This window comes from Lissotriton vulgaris, chromosome 2_1 (genome assembly GCF_964263255.1).
Source record: "Lissotriton vulgaris chromosome 2_1, aLisVul1.2, whole genome shotgun sequence".
Taxonomy (NCBI): Eukaryota; Metazoa; Chordata; class Amphibia; order Caudata; family Salamandridae; genus Lissotriton; species Lissotriton vulgaris.
The window spans coordinates 356,237,887-356,261,836 of record NC_141687.1 but is presented as its reverse complement, the minus strand read 5'-3'; the positions used below and the strand labels follow the sequence as shown (position 1 = coordinate 356,261,836).

Below are 23,950 nucleotides of genomic sequence, written 5' to 3'. Positions count from 1 at the left end.
TTGTGTAATTACGCAAGATTTTCGCGAGATCACAGGGAATCGCATGACGTGCGGGTTCTTGGGGCTGTATTTTAGAGCAAAATGTTAAATTTGAATGCAAGATTTCGAGCTAACAAAATAGTGCAAACCACAAAGGCAACGCAAACAGTAGCAGGCCGTGCCCTGTCCTTCGTGTTCTTTCTGTTTATTTGTGAACATTTTTACAACGAACAGCGCGTAATAACACAACGTGGCTTAACGACATAACTGCAGGAATTTTGCAAAACAAAAGCAATATGAAATTATTATACAACTTTCTCTTGGGCCTGCTCTGTCCATACCTGGCATAGGGCATTTCCTGCCCATCAAAGGCATCCGGAGGGTGGGGTGGTGGACAGGAGGGAGGCCAAATCCCATGGAGCAAGACGCTTGGGATCCAGAGTAGCATCATGCAGCCCATAAGGGCCGTCAACCCCATGTCGGGGGTAAGAGCTGCATGAATCCAATAACAAAATAATGCATGTGGCATTTCCTGCGCATGGTAGGCTTCGGTTGGTGCAGGAGGGCGGCCCTGCCGCGTGGAGGTGAATCTGCCCAGTGCCCACGTGGCGTTTCCTGGTAGGCCCAGACAGCAGCAGGTGGAGGCAGGAACCCGCAGCGCGGCTCTGATATTCTACTTGTGGCCAGGGTTCAGTGGAACAGGTTGTTTTGAGCGAGAGCGAGACCTTCTGGGAGGGTCCTCCGCTGACCTCCAGCCTGGTATTCGGGTTACACGGTAAAGAACACACCGACCTACCCTTCCTGCCTGAGCTATGCCTCCAAACACCTATGAAATACCTCTGTGCTTCAACAATGAGTGGACGGGCACTGTGTGCATTTAATCCCACCTGTGCCTTTGTTTCCTTGGCATCTCAAACTCCAGTGCTGGCCCCTTGTTGAGTTTCGATCCCGGCTCCCCACTGGCTCCACTGTGTGATCGCTGTCCGGTTATGCTATCCTCCTCTAAGTCGGTACCAGTTGAATTCAAGTGGAGGCGTCTATATAAAGGGGCACTGTGCACTGGACCTGTGCTGGTGCCACCGAGCCTCCCCGATGCCCCTCTTGCCTCAGAGGGATGCCAGTCATGTCACTTTCCATTCCTTCTTTCCCTTTCTAACCAATCCCTCTGTACAAATCAGGAAACAGGCCACACTGTCATCATTTAAGAAGCGACCCTCTACTTCCTGGAGGAACAGGGGGTCACACCGCCAGAGGGGCACACAGCCATATGTTTATAGCCACATAGGCCACCCTCGGGGTTTGTACAGCTTCCGACCACCCGTGCCTATATGACCACATACCACCCATTGAAAGTCTTTGTGAAGGCTTCCTTCCACAGAGTCTGGAGGGCACAGCACAGACCACCCCTTATAGAGACCCTCTGATATAGGCCCTCAGAGCCGCTGCACTGAGGGCAGTGCGACCCCCCTCCACCCTACAATGTCACTAGAGCCTTCGGGGCTTCCGTTGCGGCACCTCTCCCATGTCTTGAACGCGCTCAAGCGCCTAGAGCCCGGGGTTGTAGCATGCGCTGTATGCACATTCCATATCTCCTGTGACATGTTTATGCCCCCGCCTTTCCCCGCGCAGCTGTGACTCTCTGCTGCTCAGGGACTCTTTAACCTAGTTCAGGTTTATCCTCCGACCTGGCGCTCTGCCCGGGGCTGGGAGGCTGCGCCAGCTGAGCCCCGCTGCTCCTTTTTGTCCCTTCAAATGGGAATGTAGCTCAGTAGGTTAGGTTAGTAATGTTGCAGAGGTTTTAAGCAAAGACTCGCGTTAATTTTGGGGGTTTTCCTGCTGGTCTAATGTGTCATTCACTTGTATAGTTTGGGCTTTGTTCATGGTTTTTAAAAGGTTTTCAAGCTGCTCACATGAGGGAGGACAAAGATTCGACCATGTGTTCTGTCACTTGAGGGCACTCCTTCGTGTCGTGTCTGATGTTCTGACTGGCCAAAAGGGGTGCATAAATGACCAGAGTTTAGCTGCCCAAGGAAACCGTGCCCTGGTGCAGTGCTAGGTCGAAGGAGCCTGCTTCGGTCCTTGCTGTAATGGCCTAGAGTCAAAGTCAGCACTCTAGTGTTCAGAATGTAACCACACTGAACACCCACCCACCACTGATGTCACTGGTCAGGTGACACAGCTATAATAAAAGTGGCCGAGCGCACGTGATCCAGGCCAGTTGCACCCAGTAACCATCGTGTCCTGTGTGTCCTCATTTGACCATGCGGGCCGAGCGCCCCCACGACTTTACACTTGCCAGGTCAGAAGGAGCACGTTCCAGTGGTGCCAGCGGGGAGGACTTGGTTCTGCTCAGGTGTGGCAGCTCTATGGCGCACGCTCTATGGTTAAGAAGACCAGAAGGCACTTGGCAGAGGGGGGGCTGTGCCTATTGCGGTGATGCCAGGGCCCAAACCAGGGATCGCGGAGACCTTTGGGGCAGGGTCAGTTGCGGGATTGGTTGGCCAGGGCACGGCACCCAGAAGCACTAGAATGCTTCCGGGGTCTTTCCCATTAGCGTGGGAGACAGCAAGGTGGTGGGCAGGTCTCTTTTCCGCTCGCCACCTCGGACACAACAGCACCTTGTGACCCCCCCACACACCCACCCGCATGCCCCCAGGAATGGCCTGCTCCGCTGCTGCAACTCTGCAGCGACAGCCTTCGGATTCTTTGTGATTGGTGCCCCGGGAGCCGCACGGGTTACAGGGCTTGTTTTCCCCACTCACCACCCCCAGAGCTGAGGGCACAGGGGTGCTCAGTTCCTGAAGCTCAGCAGGAAGGGCACATTTAAGGCTTTGCAATCTTGCTTACTGAAGTCACCTGGGCTTAATGGGAAGTTGTGGTAATGGTTGTGTCATGTTTAACACAACGTGTTCTCTTGTAGGTCAGTTTGCCGTATTTATGTTCCTCAGATCAATATGTCCTATTTATGTTGGTTGGGCGGTGAGGTCATGATTGGTTGGATGGTTCGGGTCCATGTAAGGCCCCCTTTTAGACCAAAGTAACAGCGGCATTGCTGGACCGCCCTGGGGGTGCTGGCAGAAAGTTGAAAGCGGGTTGCAGTGGCACTGGTGGTTTTGGGCGGTTGTTGACACGCGGCCCTTACACCACGCCCACCCACCCACACCCACCCACCCACCCACGCATGCGCAGTGGGCGCACGCTAGCACTGGCCCTTGGGCTGAGGAAGAGCGGTGTAGGGGGTGCCCAAGGAAGGTATCCTAGTGGGCCGGTGCACCCCTTGCGCAGGCACCCACGGTATGGGGGATCGGTAGGTGGAGTCCTCCCAAAAGGAGGAACCCATTCATATCCAATTTAGTATTGGACAAGGGGTTCTAGAGGAAGGGTCCTGGAACTAGGCTTTATGTCACTCAGGGAAGATGTTTGTGATGGACGCACATGAACAATCTTAGTTATGGTTGGGTAACTCCCTTGCATTAGCGACTCTGTTAAGGCTAGGACGCAACTCTGGAAGCAAAATGTAGAATTATGGGTTACTGTTCATAAGAATGCCGAAATGTGTTTTCCTATTTATATGTTTTACTAAATACGCTGGGGGTTTATAACCCCTAACCCAGGGAACTTTAATTCATATCCATGGTGTCTTATAAGGAGTGTGAAGGCAGGTGGGGGCTTTGGGGAGGGGTGTCGCCAAGGGACATCGGCATTTACCTGACCATATGTGTCAGTACTCGTTTATGTAGAATGAGGCTGGCTCCACCCTTGCTAGGTTCATTCCACAGATGGTGATCCCTTGGTTTAAAGTGGGATATCCTTCAGAGAAAAGGTGGTCTTGGGCGCTTGGTTGGGCCCTAGGCAAGCTCAAGGCAGCCGGCAGGGGTGACTACCTTTTTTAGGTCTCGCCCTGGAATTCGCATCCGAAGGATGCGTCCAGGGCGGAGACTTATAGTCGGCTGACACGGGGGAATGAGGGACACAAAACTGTGACGAGCGTGGATTGAGCTGCGTGCACGCGCGTCAACATTCACGCATGCGCACATCACAGCCACACGCATACACAGCACTCACGCATGCGCACATACACACGCATACACAGGCACACCCCCGTCACCTACACGCATACACAGAGACCCCTCCACACACACCAGCCCCTCTCCTCTCGGCTCCACACACACGCACACGCATTTACACTTACACAGACACGCAGGCACCCAGACAGGCAACCCCCCCCCCTCACACACACGCATACACACAGACTCCAGGACACATACACATACACACACACATGCACGCTCACACACATACACAGTCCGCCGCCGCGCGCGCGCACACAGATGCCCCCCGCCCCCCCCAACAAGGCGACGCCCCACTCACCGGCATCCTCAGTGCAGCGGCTCCCACCGGCAGCAAGACTCTTCTTCCCTTCTTCGGCACCGGGGCGCAGGGTAGGCTCCTGCCTGCTCCGGTGCGCCAAACAATCGCGGCTCTTCCGTGGGAGGCGGGGTAGGCTCCCGCCCTCCTACTTCCGGTTGTCCCGCCCGGCCTGCCTGACTTCCTGGTAGAAGACACGGAATGTTCATGGCAAACAGACAGACAAAAAGTGTCTTAAGAATCTTTCGTGCGCCGGTAAAGTCATCGCGGTGCTGACCAGCAGAGGGAATGCACAAGGTAAGCGGCTCGCAAGGAGGTGGTGGGGGTGTGAGGCGAGGGACGTGATCTCGCTTAATTTAGTTTCGAGTAGAGCCCCCTGCCTCCCTCAACCGTGCCCCCTCCCCCGCTTGAAGGGGCCTGTACTATGCCCCTGGTGCCCATTTGGTTTGTATTGTAAGTTCGCAACTCATTATATAACACACGTTAGAGTTGCTCCCTGAGCCTATTCTTCAGGACATTGACACAGTTTAATTCCCTCACAGGTGGCCCGTGTGTGTGTTAATGTGTGTATATGACGTTGCACCTGTAGTTGTGAATGTACGCACGTCTGACTGGCGCGGAGGTGTGCATGCATACGTGTGCATCTATCTCTGGATGCGGGCAAGAGCAGAAATGTCCTCTCTCTATGTGTGCTTCAGTGGCCAGCCACTACTGCCTCTCCAAAGGACTTGCGGATTGCCTTGTGTTGCGATCAAACTCACTTCCGGATTTCAGTAACGCTAGGTGTTACCTGCGCATTATCAGGCAAGGCCTTTCAAGGGATGAGCTCCGGAGCTCATCTTTCTAACAACACGATCCGGCTGGAGCAGCGGGGACGGCTGAGGTGCTGAGAGGACTCGGTGCATCAGAACACTGATGCTGCAATGCAGGTTTTCTCTGAGCACTTACAGTCACTGTCACAACCGGCTTTCGTTTTCACTGTTAACAGCACATATTTCTTTTACAAGTGGGATTAAAGGAGGTAGGCAGAGGACCGTGTTCAACAAAAAGAGGGGACACGTATTGCATGCAATCCTCCAGAATTGGCACCGCTTTTACAATATACGCGCTGCTGTGATTTGAGGCCCTGTTGAACAGCTCCAACATTCACCAGACATCATTTCCTTCATGTAGAGACATGAAGAATGGCGGAGAGGGAGTTTTGAATATGAGGGACTATGTTAATGTAAAAAGGGCATAAAGTACACCCTGCCGTAATTCTGGTGCAGAGTGACTGCAAATCCTCCAGTGAGCCCACACTGAAGGCCAAGATTTGTCTGTGAGATACGGGAGACTCAGGGGCCCTCTTCAAATTCTGCCTGTGGGCCCCCTCCATTTTGCATTGCGTCATAGAGTGTAATGTGCTGTAGGGCACAAGGCGGCTGTCTGCTGCACATGGTACCTTTGTATATTTTCTTGTCTAGAACCAGATATTCCTTAATACTTCCCGGAAAATCTGTTCTTCTCGGAGGAGCTAGTGTGTCACCGAACAGGATGTGACACAGGGGTATCGGAGCTAGGGGAGTCAGAAACGCTAACATCATGGAAGGGCCTTTAATGGTGCAGGTTTGATGATGGAATACCTTTCTGCTCTTACATTATTTAAGGAAATGTGCTCCCTGTGCTTTCCAGTGAGGAGTGTTGAGTGTCCGGTGTAGTACAGAAAAATGGACATGCATCCTCGGATCAGATTGTGGCAGCTAGACATGCAGCAGAAGTTCGTTGTCACTCGCTTCCATTTCTGCACATTCAAGCACCTTGGACCGGAAAACGTACGCTTGTCCCTAATGTAACAAGCGCGAGGCCAGGTGCTGCAGCAACATTACAGTACTCCATTGCCGTGGGCCCAGAGCCATGAACTAGGTTTAAACCTTCTCTAATCTCAGTTCCTTCGTTAATCAGATGCACCGACCAGAGCCGTAGCCTCCATTAGCGCAGCAGGAGCATTGGTGCCGGGGTTCAGAGGCTCTATGTAGACACCCAAACACACACACACGGAGTGACAGTGAGTGCGAAGTGACAGTGAGTGCGGAGTGACAGTGAGTGCAGAGTGACAGTGAGTGCAGAGTGACAGTGAGTGCAGAGTGACAGTGAGTGCAGAGTGCGTGCAGAGTGACAGTGAGTGCAGAGTGACAGTGAGTGCAGAGTGACAGTGAGTGCAGAGTGACAGTGAGTGCAAAGTGACAGTGAGTGCAGAGTGACAGTGAGTGCAGAGTGCATGCAGAGTGACAGTGAGTGCAGAGTGAGTGCAGAGTGACAGTGAGTGCAGAGTGACAGTGAGTGCAGAGTGACAGTGAGTGCAGAGTGACAGTGAGTGCAGAGTGACAGTGAGTGCGGAGTGACAGTGAGTGCAGAGTGCGTGCAGAAACAGTGAGTGCAGAGTGCGTGCAGAGTGACAGTGAGTGCAGAGTGACAGTGAGTGCAGAGTGACAGTGAGTGCAGAGTGACAGTGAGTGCAGAGTGACAGTGAGTGCAGAGTGCGTGCAGAGTGACAGTGAGTGCAGAGTGACAGTGAGTGCAGAGTGACAGTGAGTGCAGAGTGACAGTGAGTGCAGAGTGCGTGCAGAGTGACAGTGAGTGCAGAGTGACAGTGAGTGCAGAGTGACAGTGAGTGCAGAGTGACAGTGAGTGCAGAGTGACAGTGAGTGCAGAGTGAGTGCAGAGTGACAGTGAGTGCAGAGTGACAGTGAGTGCAGAGTGACAGTGAGTGCAGAGTGACAGTGAGTGCAGAGTGAGTGCAGAGTGACAGTGAGTGCAGAGTGACAGTGAGTGCAGAGTGCGTGCAGAGTGACAGTGAGTGCAGAGTGACAGTGAGTGCAGAGTGACAGTGAGTGCAGAGTGACAGTGAGTGCAGAGTGACAGTGAGTGCAGAGTGACAGTGAGTGCAGAGTGACAGTGAGTGCAGAGTGAGTGCAGAGTGACAGTGAGTGCAGAGTGACAGTGAGTGCAGAGTGACAGTGAGTGCAGAGTGACAGTGAGTGCAGAGTGACAGTGAGTGCAGAGTGCGTGCAGAGTGACAGTGAGTGCAGAGTGCGTGCAGAGTGACAGTGCGTGCAGAGTGACAGTGAGTGCAGAGTGACAGTGAGTGCAGAGTGACAGTGAGTGCAGAGTGAGTGCAGAGTGACAGTGAGTGCAGAGTGAGTGCAGAGTGACAGTGAGTGCAGAGTGAGTGCAGAGTGACAGTGAGTGCAGAGTGACAGTGAGTGCAGAGTGACAGTGAGTGCAGAGTGACAGTGAGTGCAGAGTGACAGTGAGTGCAGAGTGCGTGCAGAGTGACAGTGAGTGCAGAGTGACAGTGAGTGCAGAGTGACAGTGAGTGCAGAGTGACAGTGAGTGCAGAGTGCATGCAGAGTGACAGTGCGTGCAGAGTGACAGTGCGTGCAGAGTGACAGTGCGTGCAGAGTGACAGTGCGTGCAGAGTGACAGTGAGTGCAGAGTGACAGTGAGTACAGTCACTCAGCACCACCACATTATCAGTCAGAACCACCACAGCATCACTCAGAACCACCACAGCACCACTCAGCACCACCACAGCATCACTCAGCATCACTCAGCACCACCACAGCACCACCATAGCACCACTCAGCACCACCACTGCATCACTCAGCATCACCACAGCCCCATTCAGCACCACCACAGCATCACTCAGCACCACCACAGCACAAATATGTTCTCTCAATGTTTCAAGCTTTATTACAAATGTCACAAAAAGATGTTAATATTTCACTTCTGTTCTTGGATTTTGTTACAATAAAATACACTGAACATAATCTTCACAAAAGTTATTTACAAAAGTTTAAGCTATTGCCATTATAAATTACAATCACTTTTATTAAGTATTAAAAAAAATTAAAAGCCATTGTTATTTGTAATATCAATACATCTAAGTCACGTAAATACAAATGTTGCATTACAAATGCTATAGGTGTCACATTTGCGAAAGTTATAACTACTGGCATTGTAAATGACAAAGCTATTAATTTAGCTATTTTCAAAACCAACACATAAATGAACGTTTGGTGAATTTCCATTAAAATATTTGACTTTTTTACTAAGATATTATTATACTGTTTTATGCAAACAAAATTTAGATACTGCATAAATAACTTTAATAAAACATATTTTATATGAAGCTTTTTATGTAAAAAAAATATATAGCATAAAGCAAAAAACAATTGCCATTTACAATGCTAATAGCTCAAACTTAAATAATGCGAGACCTATTGCATTGCAAATGCTTGTCTGTTCATGGAGACGTGGTGCTCCTCTGCTTCTTAAGAAGAGAGTAGTGTCTGTTACTCCTTGGCCACTTCAGAAACGACAGAACCAGTTTATACATTAGTTTAATGATGGATGGACAAAAAATTCAAAATAAAACTTTCTGCACCCTTTACACAGAGTGCACCTCTGCATACAAAATGTATTATTTGTACTTATTTCTTTCATGCGATCTACTTTCAGTATTAACAATGACTCGATTATTTTTAGACCAACACCCATACTTGAGGGGGGAAGAGGGGAACTTTCTTTGTAGACTTACTCCTTCATGAGTTGTGTGTCTGGTTTTCAACCGGGCCAAAACATGCATATTTCTGACTTTGCCAGCACCGATCACGCTGCGGTGCCGACCCTGAAAGGATGGCGGCTCGGCCCAGTCCTGCTAGAGGAGACCGAACTGACAGCCTGATGCCTGGCCAGAGGTGGGTGGTTTAGACTGACCCACTCCTGGGTAGCACTGGTGCCCGTTTCAAGCCTCAGGCTGCGTGCAGGGGGCTTGCAAGTTTTGAAAGAGATGTTGTCCGCCCTTGGCACAAGGCTTGTTCACAAGTCAGTGTGGCCTGGTGTGTGCTGCCCGCCTTACCACACTCCACTGCGTGCAGCGGGCAGCTGCTCCTGTTCCAGCTGTTAGAACTCCCGCAGTGCACAAGGGGCCTCAGTCCTTCCATACCCAGCTCGGGCAGCTGCTGACGATAACACGTGGTAGCAGCTGGCACCAAAAGCGCTAAGAGCTGCAATATTTCCCTCTTCACTGCCTCTCGGGTCATAAGAAATCAGGCAGACGATTGGCCGATTCACGGGGAGTCATTGCCCCCGAGACAATTGGCAAAGCGCATCTGTTGAGGACGTAAGAAAGTCACCAGGTTAAAGTTTTAATCATGATGGCGCCTTCCCATCTTTCCATCTTCAGAACTATTGGGCTGGGTGGCCACACCCATTATGTAAGTCGCAGGATGGAGTACACCAGTGGCACGCAGAGAGTAATGACCTTAATGATAATGGAGCTTATAATAATAGTGCACACTCAAGCCCGGGGCACGGCTGGCTCTCGCTGGAATGAGACACCGTGTTCTGTCGTCAGTTGATTTACTTGAAAGAGCTGTGATTACATGCGAGCGCCCGGCTTGTTGTGTGATATAATCGGTGTATTCCCCACACCCCCCTCCGCCCCAGTACCTTTAGCTGCTGTGGGAGGAGCTAATGAATGTGAGGCGGAGGTGTGCGCCCTAGATAGGCCTCGCACTGCTGGGGGTCCTGGATGGGTGCGAAGGTGGCGTGAGTGACGCCTCGCTCCAGGAGGAGGTGAGGAGTGTGAGGTGGGTATGTGTACGAGTAGCTAGGCCTCGCTCCAGGAGGAGGTGAGGAGTGTGAGGCCTGTATGTGTAAGAGTAGCTAGGCCTTGCTCCAGGAGGAGGTGAGGAGTGTGAGGCCTGTATGTGTAAGAGTAGCTAGGCCTCGCTCCAGGAGGAGGTGAGGAGTGTGAGGCCTGTATGCGTAGGAGTAGCTAGGCATCGCACCGCAGGATGAGGTGACGTGAGCGTGTGCAGGAGGCTCTAGGGCCTTGCACTGCTAGAGTAGGTAGCTAGCGTGACGTCAGCGTGTGCACAGAAAGCTAAGTGTGCACTGCTAGAGGACAGGAGGAGAGTGATACGATTCGTGCACGAGGAGCTAGGCCCCGGACTACTGCAAGCGGTCAAAAGTTTGAGGTTAATGGCAATCGAAGAGCTAGGCCTCGCCTCCATGGAGGCGGTGAGGAGTTGGTGTGCAGGAAGAGCTGGGCCCGCACCGCTGGAGGAGGTGGTGTTCGCTTTGAGCTGTTTAAGCTTTTACGACCCCTAATCTAAAGCAGTGTGGTGCTTGAATTGTTTGCCTTGGGGGTAAAAGGGACGGGAGGCATGGGAGCCGGGAGGGTGCCCACCCCAAGGGTTGAGGGTAAAGAGGAGGGGGACTTTAGGCAGGTACCAGGCCATATTTGGGCGGTACTAGGAGGCCTCGCACAGTTCTGCACAGTCCTGTGAAGGCCTCGCACATTCTCTCGTTTCAGGCACAGCAACACACGAGGAGACTCAAGTCCTCTCTGCAGCTCCCTACACGGCGTGTAATGCAAGCTGTGGACACGTGGTTGGACCGCCCTGTGACGTTGCTTCATATTATTGCCGCAGGAGTTAGTTACTAAAAGAAGACTGAAACGAGGCACTAGCACGCCACAAGACGTTTGCATGAAAGAAGCTCTGTGTTGGCAGTAAAACCACGAAAAGATCTATACAGGGCTAAAACGGGCTTTGGTTACAGCGTTACGGTCTTGGGCAGTAAACCAGCCGCAAGTACGAAATGTGTGCTGCAGCTGTCCCGCCTTTCATCCCCACCCTATCTCCAAACCCTGTTCATTTTAACCCGGTGGTGTCTGCCCACCCAGGTGCCAGCTGAAGGCCCTGCCCAGTCGGCCTCCACGCTGATTGGCTGCTCACTCAAAGTGCCCTTTGTGTAATCTGGACGAGGACCTTCCCACCTAGAGCGGGTTGTAAGATTGTATTCAAATACAGAGCGCATCCCTGCTCGAAGGCCTGCAGTTGTAACGCGATGGTGACTGCTCACTAGAGGGTTGGTATTGGCCCTGACCGGCTTTACCCCAGAGCCATTATCCGCATCCTGAGTGGCCAAACAAGAGTTGTCGCTGAGCTTTCCGGCTTGGGACGGTTTAGCATTCTGCAGGCCCAAACCACGTTGCCTATGAAGAAAGCCTATAAAAGCCCTGTTAATTGACACTTTCCTCGGGTAAATACTGAAACCAGACGCCTTGCTGTTTGGGATCTCTGTAGCCTGGTCCCCCACTCCGGAACTGAACTAATACTGGGTCTCTGCAAAAAGGACTACAGCCGGAAGTCCTGGATAGTCCTGAGGACTGCGTCCTGGACCTTGAACCTATGTGCTCACTGCCCTTCCACCCTGCAGCTGAAACGAGCTGGAAAAATATCGACCAAGACTATGGCGTGAAATGCCTGACTGACGTACTTCTCTGTAGACCGAAGGTCTCCAGCATATGGAATACCTCTTTGCCAACCAAGAAAAAGTATGCCAGGCACCTCAAAATGCAAACTTGCCCTAAGGTAGTGCTACTCACCGTGCCAGGGCGGAGATTCACAAAGATAAGTGCAAATGAGTAATAACCTTTGTCTGGTGTACACAGGGCTTATTTTGAACCGGGGGTTCCCAGGTGCTCGGGACCGCACTTAATCAACACCAGAGCTTTTTGTGGTAAATGAAGGATGCACAGTCCACTGTGTAAGTTAAGATCCTTTATTGCAAGTTCCTTCCAAGTCAGATAGACAGGTCAAGATTAGAAATAAAACCCCACCAGGAGCCAGCTGTTAACAGCTCAGCCTGAGATGACCAACTGCCACAGTAAGTTAGAGAGAGGCACTGTCAGCCAGAGGGACACCCAGGCATTCTATGATGTCACAGATATCATAGTACAGTCTATCCAGAGAAGAACAGTGGAGAGGACATTTACTACACTTTTCAGGAGCACCAGTTATGGACACATTCATTTACGGGGAGATTCAATGATATGCCCAGAATCACAGGATGCTGAGGTCATGACTCCAACCTAGTTCCCCAGCCCCGAAGTCAGCATCTCTGGCCATTACACCACTTCCTCTCCTCACTTTCATGGTTAGTAGTTGGCGCTGTTTTAGCCGGTGCTAACAGGAGGAATCGGCTGGTGCAGGATGCCTCCTGGCGAGACCCCCAGCACTTATTTGTTTACAAATTGACCACTGGGTGTGCATGCTCGTTGTACACCACCACATTACTGTAGCCCTACCCTTCATTTACCCCTCCCCAATTCTTTCACTCGTTGCTCTAAACAGCAGGTGCTACCCATCGCTAGATAATTTGCAAGCATTAGCTGGTCGTCTTTCGGTTGTTGATTGCGGCATTCATTGCTTTAAACAGGTGACTCTTTTGCCTGGATGGTGTTACTATCCCCAGTTGATAGGTGTAGTTAGTACATGCTGAATTGTAATTCAGATTGGGTTGAAAGAATGATTGTTTCTTTGCCAAGACATTGTTTGGTACCACTTTTCATGCAAATACATTTTTACACCACATACTCTGTTCTCAAAGCTGAATTCTTTCAAGTGGGCGCCAAGAGTTGAAGAATCACAAGCATCTTGCATCTCTGTCTAGACGCTTGAATTGTAAAGGGCTAGAATTAGAAAGGTTGATGTTCTAATGAGCCTCTTGTGATCCCAGGTAAGCACTGGAATCACCTTTGTATCCATGTGCCTTACAATGTAAAAAGATGTTGATAGTGACACAGAATGTGACCTGGAATTTGTTTTAGTGAATTAATATGTAAACAAGTTTGCCTTTTCGTGACGGGTGATTTAGTCTTCACTGTCTCATTATACAGACCCGTGTCAAAGTGTATTTCCAATACTCTTGGTTATTTTGCGCTTTTACCACATGTCATACCTCATCCTGAGTAAACCTTGACTGCTCAATCACGGCAACCACTCGAGTTAAGGAAACTAATGGAGTGTTGATTGAGCAAAGGGGTCTGTCCTATTATCATGAATCCCAGGATTGGAGAACGGGCAGTGTCCGTAATGCTAGGTGCTCCCTACAGACTGGGCTCTGGGGAAAAGTACAGACCCCGTGCTAAAGTACAGAGGTTTGGAACCACCACACGATGTGCCATATGTTCTTTATTATTGGACTGGTAACACTTTACCCTCCTAGGATCCGTCTCTGCTAGCCCTCTCTGGTATTCAGATCCACACACTGGTTTCGGAGGGTTCTTAGGAGACCGTAATAATCTCTCTTGGTGTCCTGGGGACTTTGAGCTGGAGAATGAGGCATATTTTATTCACAATAGTCATGTGGCTCTGATTGTTAAACGTGGCACTGAAAGTTAGAGGATAATCGAGCGGCCATCTTTTCACGGTTGCATTACCTAGTTTGAAAACGGTGCCACTGCACCTAATCTGTATCATCCAGTTCCAAGACCCTCCTAATGAGACTGGGTGACTGGAGAGGCACTCGTAGTAGACCGAGCTTGTGCTCTGCATCATATTGCCTGGAGAGCCAAGTTAGGCCGATGCTATTTCAGGTTGCGTTGATGGGTGTGGTGTGTGACCAGGTCGGTAAGGTGTAGAGAGATGGCTCCTATTGAAGGATTTAAATATCAGGGCGAGTGTCTTGACGCAAAGCTAAGGGAGGTGGCATAGAGGTAAACAATAGAGTTTCCAGGGCGCACCTTGGGGTACACCAAGGGTATGGAGTCAGCGAGAAGAGCCAGGTATGTCGTAAGACAGAGAGCGGATAGAGGGGTGGAAGCATTAACTAGTGATTTACCTGTAAATTTGCCCTAGACGGGCAAGGCTCTGGACCTTGGGGAGGATTGTGCATTCAATGCAGCAGAGCGTTTAAGGAGCATGATAATGAAAGGAGTGGTCAGAGGACAAAGTTTGTGATGTGGCTGAGCGCTGTTTCTGTGGAGTGGGGCTTGCAATGCCAGATTGTTAGCTTTTTTTCCTTGATGGGGTAGTTGAGTGAGTACATTGAACATTAGCTGTTCAGGTCTTTTTTAGAGAAAAATACATTTTGGACCTATTTTAAGTACTGCTGAGTAGGCTCCAGAGGCAAAAAAAATTGTTTTTAAAGAGAATTGAAGTAAAGCAGGGAGTTTTGTGATGCGGTTAGTTGTTTAGCAGTTATAGGGAGAAAAGTGTTTGGATGGTGCAAATGAATCATTAACAGTGCAAATTTAGGGGATCAGAGGTTGGATTGACCAAGTTAATATGGTCGACATGGGTGGTAGTACTTACCTGGAAATCCGACAGCAGTTGGGGATGTGCATTTAAAATGGCGTCGGAAAGTGTCTTCTCATGGGCAAGATTCTTGCTCCAAATTCGAAAGGAGCTTCAACTGTGAAGCCAGTTTGAGATGCTGTATGGAATGGTATAAAACGATGATGTACTCAGCCTTCCCTCCCTCGTGCACAGCAAGCATGCATTTCACACACCTAGATATGTTGACACTGCTTCATATGTTTTCATCTTCAATATGTTTTCTGTATGGTTCCATCCTGCTAGTAAATAAGGACCGTTCGCTTTGAGCCACCATGACTAAGGAGTGAGCAGAGCATAGGGAGATTTCTACTCTGATTAGAAGAGTCTTTCTTTAGTAGGCCGTCTATTTTTAGGTCTCGCCTGTCGATGCGCATGCGCATCGAGCAAGCGAGACTATAGGGGCTCATCAACTCTTTATCTAACTGCAAGGAATCGTGGCGATTCCTTGCAGTGCCCGTGACTTTTAAGGTCAATGCGCATGCGCATTAAGCTTATGCGCATGCGCATTGACCTTAAAAGTCACGGGCGCGTGCACGTCCGTGTTTGTTTACCCGCTCCGCCCCCTCCCGCCGTGTCGCCTTGCCTACTCTCTCTCTCCCCTCTCCGCCCCCGTTCCGCCCCCTCCCCTTCGTGTCGCATTTCTCCTCCCCCCTCCCCTCTCTTCCCTCCGGCTTCTTTTTTTTTTGTTTATTTTACTCGCACCTCTCCCCTCTCCGCCCCCTCCCCCGTTCCGCCCCCTCCCGCCATGTCGCCTTGCCTACTCTCTCTCCCCTCTCCGCACCCGTTCCGCCCCCTCCCCTTCGTGTCGCATTTCTCCTCCCCCCTCCCCTCTCTTCCCTCCGGCTTCTTTTTTTTTGTTTATTTTACTCGCACCTCTCCCCTCTCCGCCCCCTCCCCCGTTCCGCCCCCTCCCGCCGTGTCGCCTTGCCTACTCTCTCTCCCCTCTCCGCCCCCGTTCCGCCCCCTCCCCTTCCCGCCGTGTCGCATTTCTCCTCCCCCCTCCCCTCTCTTCCCTCCGGCTTCTTTTTGGCAGACCTAACTGTAAAAATCCATGATATAACATTTTCTGTGGGTTTCTCATCCAAAGGTGTCGTCTGGTTTTTTTTGGTATTTTTTTTTACACGTGTAAAAACGAGTGTTGGTTTTAGACGTTTGCAATCCTAATTTAAAACATTATTTATCATTTCAAGTGAACTGGTACTAGTGATGCAATCCTTACTTTTAGTACCCCCCACAAAAAAATCTCCTAGTATCTCAATGGTTCGAACATTATTTACGCGCTTCTTGTAATAAAAGGCGAGTCGCTTTTATTCCGCTCACGCACGAAATTTGAGAAGCGCTATTATCGTTCCATTGGGTTTTAACATTTTTTTTTTAAATTCAAATCTTTTCGCCAGCAGTTGGCCCCTTCAGAACCATACCGGACAGTCTGGTTTTATTCAAACCTCTGGCCCTTTAAGAGACCACATTTGGGTTGGTTTGAGACCTCTTGATTGTAGACGTGAATAGACCGTCCTCAACTGTTGAAGGAGAAAACGTCCAGAAGTACCTAATCATTCATTCTCGCCTTTTTTTCCTTACTTTAACGTGCCCCCCTCCTTTCCAATTCAAACACCGCCGCTAATAGCCCCACCTGGGAGGAATGCTAACCTGGCCAGGGTCTTCTTAACGCAGTAACCGACAGGTGCAATGTGACTGAGGACTCTGCTCGGAGTAAATCTGCCTCGAATCCCAGCCACTAAACTGCAAACACCTTTTTCACTACGCTTCTTATCCTTCCTCAGTTTTTTCGTACTTTATTTTTCAACCCATTCCGCGTAATACGCTGACATCTTCAACATTCTTAACCACTACAAAATGGCCGTCGCATAAAACATCCTTTATTCCTTTGTTCGACACTGCCCCAAGATGGCCGCCACCGCTGTTAGTCCCTTTTCGGGTCTAGTCACTTCGTAAGCGCATATGGTGCAGTCACCAGATCTTCACGATCAAACGCGCATGCCGACACCAAGACCAAACGCCGAAGTCATTATCGCTACACCGACCGATACGCGGTAAGATCACGATTATTGCACAACAACTCGCGTTTATTTATATGGGGAGTACGAACCAATATGACTCAAGCAATGAGGCATAGCACTAACAACATTTATCACTACACTGACCGGTACGCGGTAAGATCATGATTATTGCATAACAACTCGCGTTTATTTATATGGGGAGCACGTACCAGCATGACTCAAGCAATGATGTATAGGACTAACAATCTTTGAGCACGTGGGCCACACCCACACGTATTACCAATAGATAAGCCAACTGTTTCACGTCGAGTCTTTCACTACACTTTTCCGAGATTTTTTTTAACCTGGATTGCGCAACAGTTCACTGAGCACCTATTCCGATTTTTTAGCGACTAGTATGGACTTCATGTCTGTTCCACACGCGCTCTATATTATGAGTTCAACTATATAACAGAGACCTTCGTTGAGGCTACTCTCTTCATTCTGTTCTTCCCGCTTACTGCACAGCCACCGTGAGCTTCTTCGCCACTCTGTGTTTCACCCCTTCCCCCCACCTGGCCGCCCTTGCTCCCCTACCAATTGCCTACTCACCCAGATGCCCCAGAATTGACACACAACCTTATGTCCAGGCTCTTACTTCACCACCCTGGTAGTGTTCATGCCCCCTGCTCTCCCTCAACCCCTCACCCTCAATCCCTCACCCTCACTCACCCTCACTCACCCTCACTCACCCTCACCCTCAACCCCTCACTCATCCTGCCCACCCTCAACCCCTCACCCTCACCCACCCTCAACCCCTCACCCACCCTCAACCCCTCACCCACCCTCAACCCCTCACCCTCACTCACCCTCAACCCCTCACTCACCCTCAACCCCTCACTCACCCTCACTCTCACTCATCCTCACTCACCCTCAACACCTCACCCTCACTCACCCTCACTCACCCTCACCCTCAATCACCCTCAACGCCTCACCCTCAACGCCTCACCCTCAACCCCTCACTCACCCTCACTCTGACTCATCCTCACTCACCCTCAACACCTCACACTCACTCACTCACCCTCACTCACCCTCAACACATCACCCTCACTCACTCACCCTCAACACCTCACCCTCAACACCTCACTCACCCTCACTCTCACTCATCCTCACTCAACCACCCTCAACCTCACTCACCCTCAACACCTCACCCTCAACACCTCACCCTCAACACCTCACCCTCAACACCTCACCCTCAACACCTCACCCTCAACACCTCACCCTCAACACCTCACCCTCAATCCCTCACCCTCAACCTCACTCACTCACCCTCAACCCCTCACTCACCCTCACTCACCCTCACTCTCACTCACCCTCACTCACCCTCACTCACTCTCACTCACCCTCACTCACCCTCACTCACCCTCACTCACCCTCACTCACCCTCACTCACCCTCACTCACCCTCACTCACCCTCAACCCCTCACTCACCCTCAACCCCTCACTCACCCTCACTCTCACTCACTCTCACTCACCCTCACCCTCACTCACCGCCTCACCCTCACCGCCTCACCCTCAACGCCTCACCCTCAACGCCTCACCCTCAACGCCTCACCCTCAACGCCTCACCCTCAACGCCTCACCCTCAACACCTCACTCACCCTCACTCTCACTCATCCTCACTCTCACTCATCCTCACTCTCACTCATCCTCACTCTCACTCATCCTCACTCACCCTCAACACGTCACACTCACTCACCCTCACTCAACCTCAACACCTCACCCTCACTCACTCACCCTCAACACCTCACCCTCAACACCTCACTCACCCTCACTCTCACTCATCCTCACTCATCCTCACTCAACCACCCTCAACCTCACTCACCCTCAACACCTCATCCTCAACCCCTCATCCTCAACCCCTCACCCTCAACACCTCACCCTCAACCCCTCACCCGCAATCCGTCACCCTCAACCCCTCACCCTCACTCCCTCACCCTCAACCCCTCACCCTCAACCCCTCACTCACCGTCACTCTTACTCACCCTCACTCACCCTCACTCACCCTCACTCACCCTCACTCACCCTCACTCACCCTCACTCACCCTCACTCACCCTCACTCACCCTCACTCACCCTCACTCACCCTCACTCACCCTCACTCACCCTCACTCACCCTCACTCATCCTCACTCACCCTCACTCATCCTCACTCACCCTCACTCATCCTCACTCACCCGCAAACCCTCACCCTAACTCACACTCAGCCTCACTCAGCCTCAACCCCTCACTCACACTCACTCACCCTCACTCTCACTCAGCCTCAACCCCTCACTCACACTCACTCACCCTCACTCTCACTCAGCCTCAACCCCTCACTCACACTCACTCACCCTCACTCTCACTCAGCCTCAACCCCTCACTCACACTCACTCACCCTCACTCTCACTCAGCCTCAACCCCTCACTCACCCTCAACCCCTCACTCACCCTCATTCACCCTCACACACCCTCACCCTCACTCACCCTCAACTCCTCACCCTCACACAGTGCAATAGGTCTCGGAGCATTTGAGTTAGAGCTTTTACAATTGTTTATGGCTTTTTTCTTTAGCATTGGCTACAGGGAACAAAAATGCTAAAGATTTACAAAAAAAAACCATAAACAATTCTAAATGCACTAACTCTAATGCTGCGAGACCTATTGCATTTCTAATGCTTGTTTTTGTTCCTCCTACGTGGACTGTCTGTAGTATTCTTGTGCATGTCTTTTTCAAAGTTTCTTAGCTCCTATCTTTTGAGCTGTTGCCTAGAAAGTTGTGAATTTGTTAGTCCATTTTTGATAGCAGCTGTATAAATATTTTTGATAGCAGCTGTATAAATTTTATGATGGTAGTGTCTTGATGGCATGAACGGTAAGTGTGATCCATGGCTGTTGGAGTGGGGCGCTGTGCTTGAAGGTGTGATGGATATGGTGTCATTGAAAGCTGATGTAGATGGAGTATTGAAATGGTTGAGATGTTTTCTAGGCGTGGAGTGAATTTACTGTGTGTGGGTCGGGTAATTGGAGATTGAAAAGCGCAGATTCCATGTCTGGAGACGGGTTCATAGAGGAGCTGTTGGTAAAAGTATATGGTCTAATGTGAAATAAGCGAATGCTGGAGAGATGCTGTTGATGGTCAAGTAGACAGCGGGTGAGTGAATTAGAGGCTAGGATCGGATCCCATGAGCTTTCTTATAAGCATTGCTTGAAATGATTGCGGTGATGGTGTTTATTGAAGCTCAAGTGGAGGACCTCTAAGAAGGTACCAGCGGTGGGTGGTGGGTGGAGGGTGGGTGAGCATCTCTATAAATCAGCACAGGGGTGCTGGTTGTGCTGATGATGCTCTTCAGGGTGAGAGTGGACAGGGCATGAGGGGCTGTTTTAGGCGCTCCCAACACGGCATCCTTTTTATGATATTTACGGTCCATGGCAATAGGTGATGCACGTCTGCTGTGTCCTTTAAAACACTACGTTTCAGAGACCCCAGTGAAGTGATAAGGGGCTGATTGAACCCCATAATAAATGAGTTTTTTGCAATCCGAAATCTGGGATGTCAGGGTGCCAGTGCTGTGAGTAGACATGGTTTAATATATAGGGTGATGAAGTCTTTGAGATGCAAGTAGGTAGGGGAAGAGTCTACTGGTGAGCTTAAGGAGGGTGGTGTGGTGACTCAGCAAAGCCATAGTGTATTGTACCATTTATATAGCGCTTACTAGCCCTGGGTGAAAGCCTGAAGCGCTTTCCCTCATGGTTAGCATGCTGTAGAGTGTGTGCTCGGTAGAGTGTTGTTTTAGTATTAAGTCTACGGGCATACTTTTTCTTTGTTTGGGAGTAATGAACACTGAGGTGTGTTATAGGACGCAGCGCTTAGCGTTGAGGTGAATGAGGAAGAGTGAGAGATTGATGCACAATTTATGGCTTGAAGCATGCTGACAGCAGTCGTTTGTTTACAGGTCTCTGTCGTGGTTGTATTTATTGTATAAGAATAATGCCTTTTTCTATATTGGTTACTCTCTTAGGCCCACCACTGCGATTTCAATAGGGCTCTCCGGGGATGATGGAAGGGGGAGGTTGCTGGAGATCTGCCCGGATGGACTGTGGTATAGTCCTCCTTTATAACATTATGAGTGGTGACAGGTGGCTGTCAGGTTCTATAGCTAGTGGGGTCCTGCAATGGTCACCATTGCTTAGCAAATCTTTTTATAGTGTGGCTGTATCTTCAGAGTCTGCTTGTGCAGTTGAGTGGTTATTTGCAGCGGGCTGGAATAGTATACTGACTCATAAGTTCTGCAGCAGTTTTGTCTTATGTCAGTTTATCAGAGCCGATATGCTATAGTTATTTATCATGTGGCCTGCCTTTGGTACTCGGTAATCGGTTGTGGAACCTCTGAGTGTTTGATAAAGCAGCAGGACAGGAAGAAATTAGTGACACGGAGTGACCATCTCCGCTGCATAAACAGATTGCTGTATGCTGTAGCCAGTAGTGACTATTCATCATATGTGGAGTGGTTGTGGGTTGTGCTAAGGATTGGACACCCTCCACCTTTAGGTTGTGGACCCAGGTGCATCTGTTTCAACCCACGAGTTTGCTTTTTAAGCCTTCAGCTGGCTATCATCGCCTAGTAGGGAGCTGGTAATATGCAAAATCAATGGCACATTGTAACCGTCCACAAAGTGCATTGGTCCTGTATTGGTCTTGTGAGTGCTCGCAATGGACAGTTAAAAAGCATTGCAAGCAAGAACATTCCCTCACATGTACAGGAAGCTGTTGCTTTTCTCATGTTTTTGCAGGTGATGTGGTCTGTTGACATTAGTTAAATTGCTTTATGGTACATGTAGTCTAACGGGCTTCTGTTACTATAGTAAGGTCACTGGTTTCTTGGGCGGGTGGTGGGTGTTCAGGATTCAACTGCACAGTATTTATTTTCCAAGATGCCTATATGTATAACATATCTTGTTGATGCATTTTTCTATGCCGCAAAGCAGTCGGTGACTGTCTCTTGTTTTCTCTTTCAGTGAAGGCGTTTTTAAATGCCCAGAGGACCAGCTGCCCCTTGATTATGCCAAGGTAGGTGGTGTGCCAGTTCTGTTTTTTCGTTTTTTTTTCCATGTCCCCAGATTTCTGGGTGTGCTTTGTGTTCAGAAAGTGACATCAGTGTCTTACAGGAGACCAGTAACTACCTTCATCCCTGTCCCAAAATGGCGGACTTGTTTGATAGTCCGTAAATAGCAGTCTTGTATGCCCCCTGCCTGTGACCACTCATCAAGTGGGTATCTGTTTAAATGCAGGCCTGCCAGGGAGGCCCGGTGCCAATGCAAACGGACTTCCAAGGGGTCTTTGTGCAAGAGTGAGAGCCGCCACTGCCAGGCCAACAAAGCCCCTTCTGTCCGGGCTCCAGCATGTAGTGACACGCAGGAAAACTGGGCCCTTCGCTGCCAAACCCCGGGGGGTGTTTGGGCATGACGAGGAAAGCCCTGGACACAAAATAGGTACTTATGAACCCTCTCTCGGCGCTTGGGAGAAGACACTTTCTTTCGGAGGGGGCTCACTGTAGGGACAATTGGCAGGAGGAGGGTGCATGGGTAGATGACGGTATCCAGAGGGTCATGGTTTAGCTCTGAGGTCCTGCTTTAGAGGAAACTCTGAACACAGAAGGGGTCCTCCCTCACTGTAGGCATTGGGCACCGGTGGGAGTTAGGGTTGTGGGCCCTAGACACAGTACACAGAGGGGGCACAGCACTGAGGGCAACGGACGCAGTGGGTACACCCATTTTAGGGGCACTGGCCACAGCATAGAAGTAGCGTTAGCACATGACACATGGAGAGTTTAGTGTTGCAAGACCACAGTGTTGGTTCCACAGGGCACATGGTGGTTCGGGGGTGGGGGCAAAGCTGAGGGAACACTGTGCAGAGTCACTGTAAAAAGCTTGTCAGTGGCAGCCTGTTTGAGGCACAGGAGAGGGCGGAGTTTACTATGGTGGTTCAGTGCTGAAGCGCAGTACTCACACAGGGTCAGGGGCGCACGACAAGCCTCTGCAGCCCCTGCGGTGCAGGGGGTCCCGCCCCTCAACCCTTCAGGAGGGCCCCCATGCAGGCTGTTGGTGATGAATATCTGTGAAATATGGGAGACTCTGGGCCCCCCTTACATTCTGGAAGGGGCCCCATCATTTTTCCTTGCGCCTCTGCATAGGACCTGGCCCTAGTTCCATTCTCTGCTTCTGGTGGACCAGTGTTTGCCCATCCTGAGGCATGTCTGGCTCTGGTACGTTAGGCTGTACTGCTAAAGCAGTTTGTGCCCTAGTCCCGGCCCTTGTCAAGGGCATCAGTTCCTCGCCTGTGCCACTGGTAGCACCCGGGCATCTCTTCCCCCTTGGCTGTGGCTTTGCTCCATTTCTCGGTGACATGGATACCCTCCGAGGGAGACCTGTGTTTTGTCTGAATGCAGCTGAGAATTAGAGCCCTTTTATACCAGGAACCGGTCCAGCCACCAGGGCCTCCAGAGCCCGTGCTGAGATGAGGACTTTTGTTCAGTAATTGTGGCACTGCCACACCCTGGTATCGCACAGTCTGCACCAGCTGACTGAACAGTGTGCTCGGGGTGTGTGGGGTTCAGTCTGCAGCAGTTGATATGAGGCCCCCCAAATACTGATGTTTCCAGCACCTGCCTGCTGTTCTATGTTTATGGGGTCAATCCCCGTCCATACTGCGGAACCCGCAGGCCGCTAGCTGCACATTGTGCTTCGTAGAGAAGAAGCAATATTCAGCAGTCCTCTCTACTTTCTATGTGCGCCATGTTGTCTCTTCCAATTTCCTGTCTTGTCACTGTGCTTGGGGTGTGCGCGTGCCCGTGTATGTGTGTGCACGCGTTCACGGTGGAAGAACGAGACTTCATCCATTCCCTCTGTTTCCTGGTTGTATGCGGAATGTGACCTATCCAGTCTGTCCACGTCATGCTTCTTTCGCTCTTGAGAGGCCTGGTGCCATCATTACCATTGGAGTATCTGAGGTGTGAGGGCTCCCTTGGCACCATCACTTTTGTAAGTGCATCGAGGCTGTGTCACGCGGCTCTGCCCACCACCAGGTCTCACCAAGTGCCCTCACTATTCTGGGTGTCCCTGGAATTATATGCAACAACTTGGTCCCTCATTGCTGTAGATGCACCTGGGGTCCATAGGTCTCACTTTGGGTCCTCCCTGTTGAGATGGATCTGATGTGGAGGAGGGGTGGCCTTGCGTGCTCCCCTCACTCGGCTGTGTGTTCTTGTCTCTCTCTGCCCTTGCTGTGCTCATTGTTCTGGTGATCTTGGCTGTGAAGAATGCTTTAATGCCCCCTCCTTGCCCCTTTCCCTGTCACAGTCGGGTTCAGGGTGCCATTCTGTACCTCGCTGTCCT

At 50.6% G+C, this 23,950-nt stretch overlaps 1 protein-coding gene across 1 annotated transcript in view; it reads left to right on the top strand.

Moving 5' to 3' along the window:
- Nucleotides 1–23,950, top strand: part of TRAF4 (TNF receptor associated factor 4) — a 78,987-nt gene that overhangs the window by 41,306 nt on the left and 13,731 nt on the right. The window contains exon 2 of the mRNA XM_086955145.1: nt 21,575–21,626. Within this exon, the coding sequence (XP_086811271.1) occupies nt 21,575–21,626 (52 nt within the window). The remainder of the gene's footprint in view (nt 1–21,574; nt 21,627–23,950) is intronic.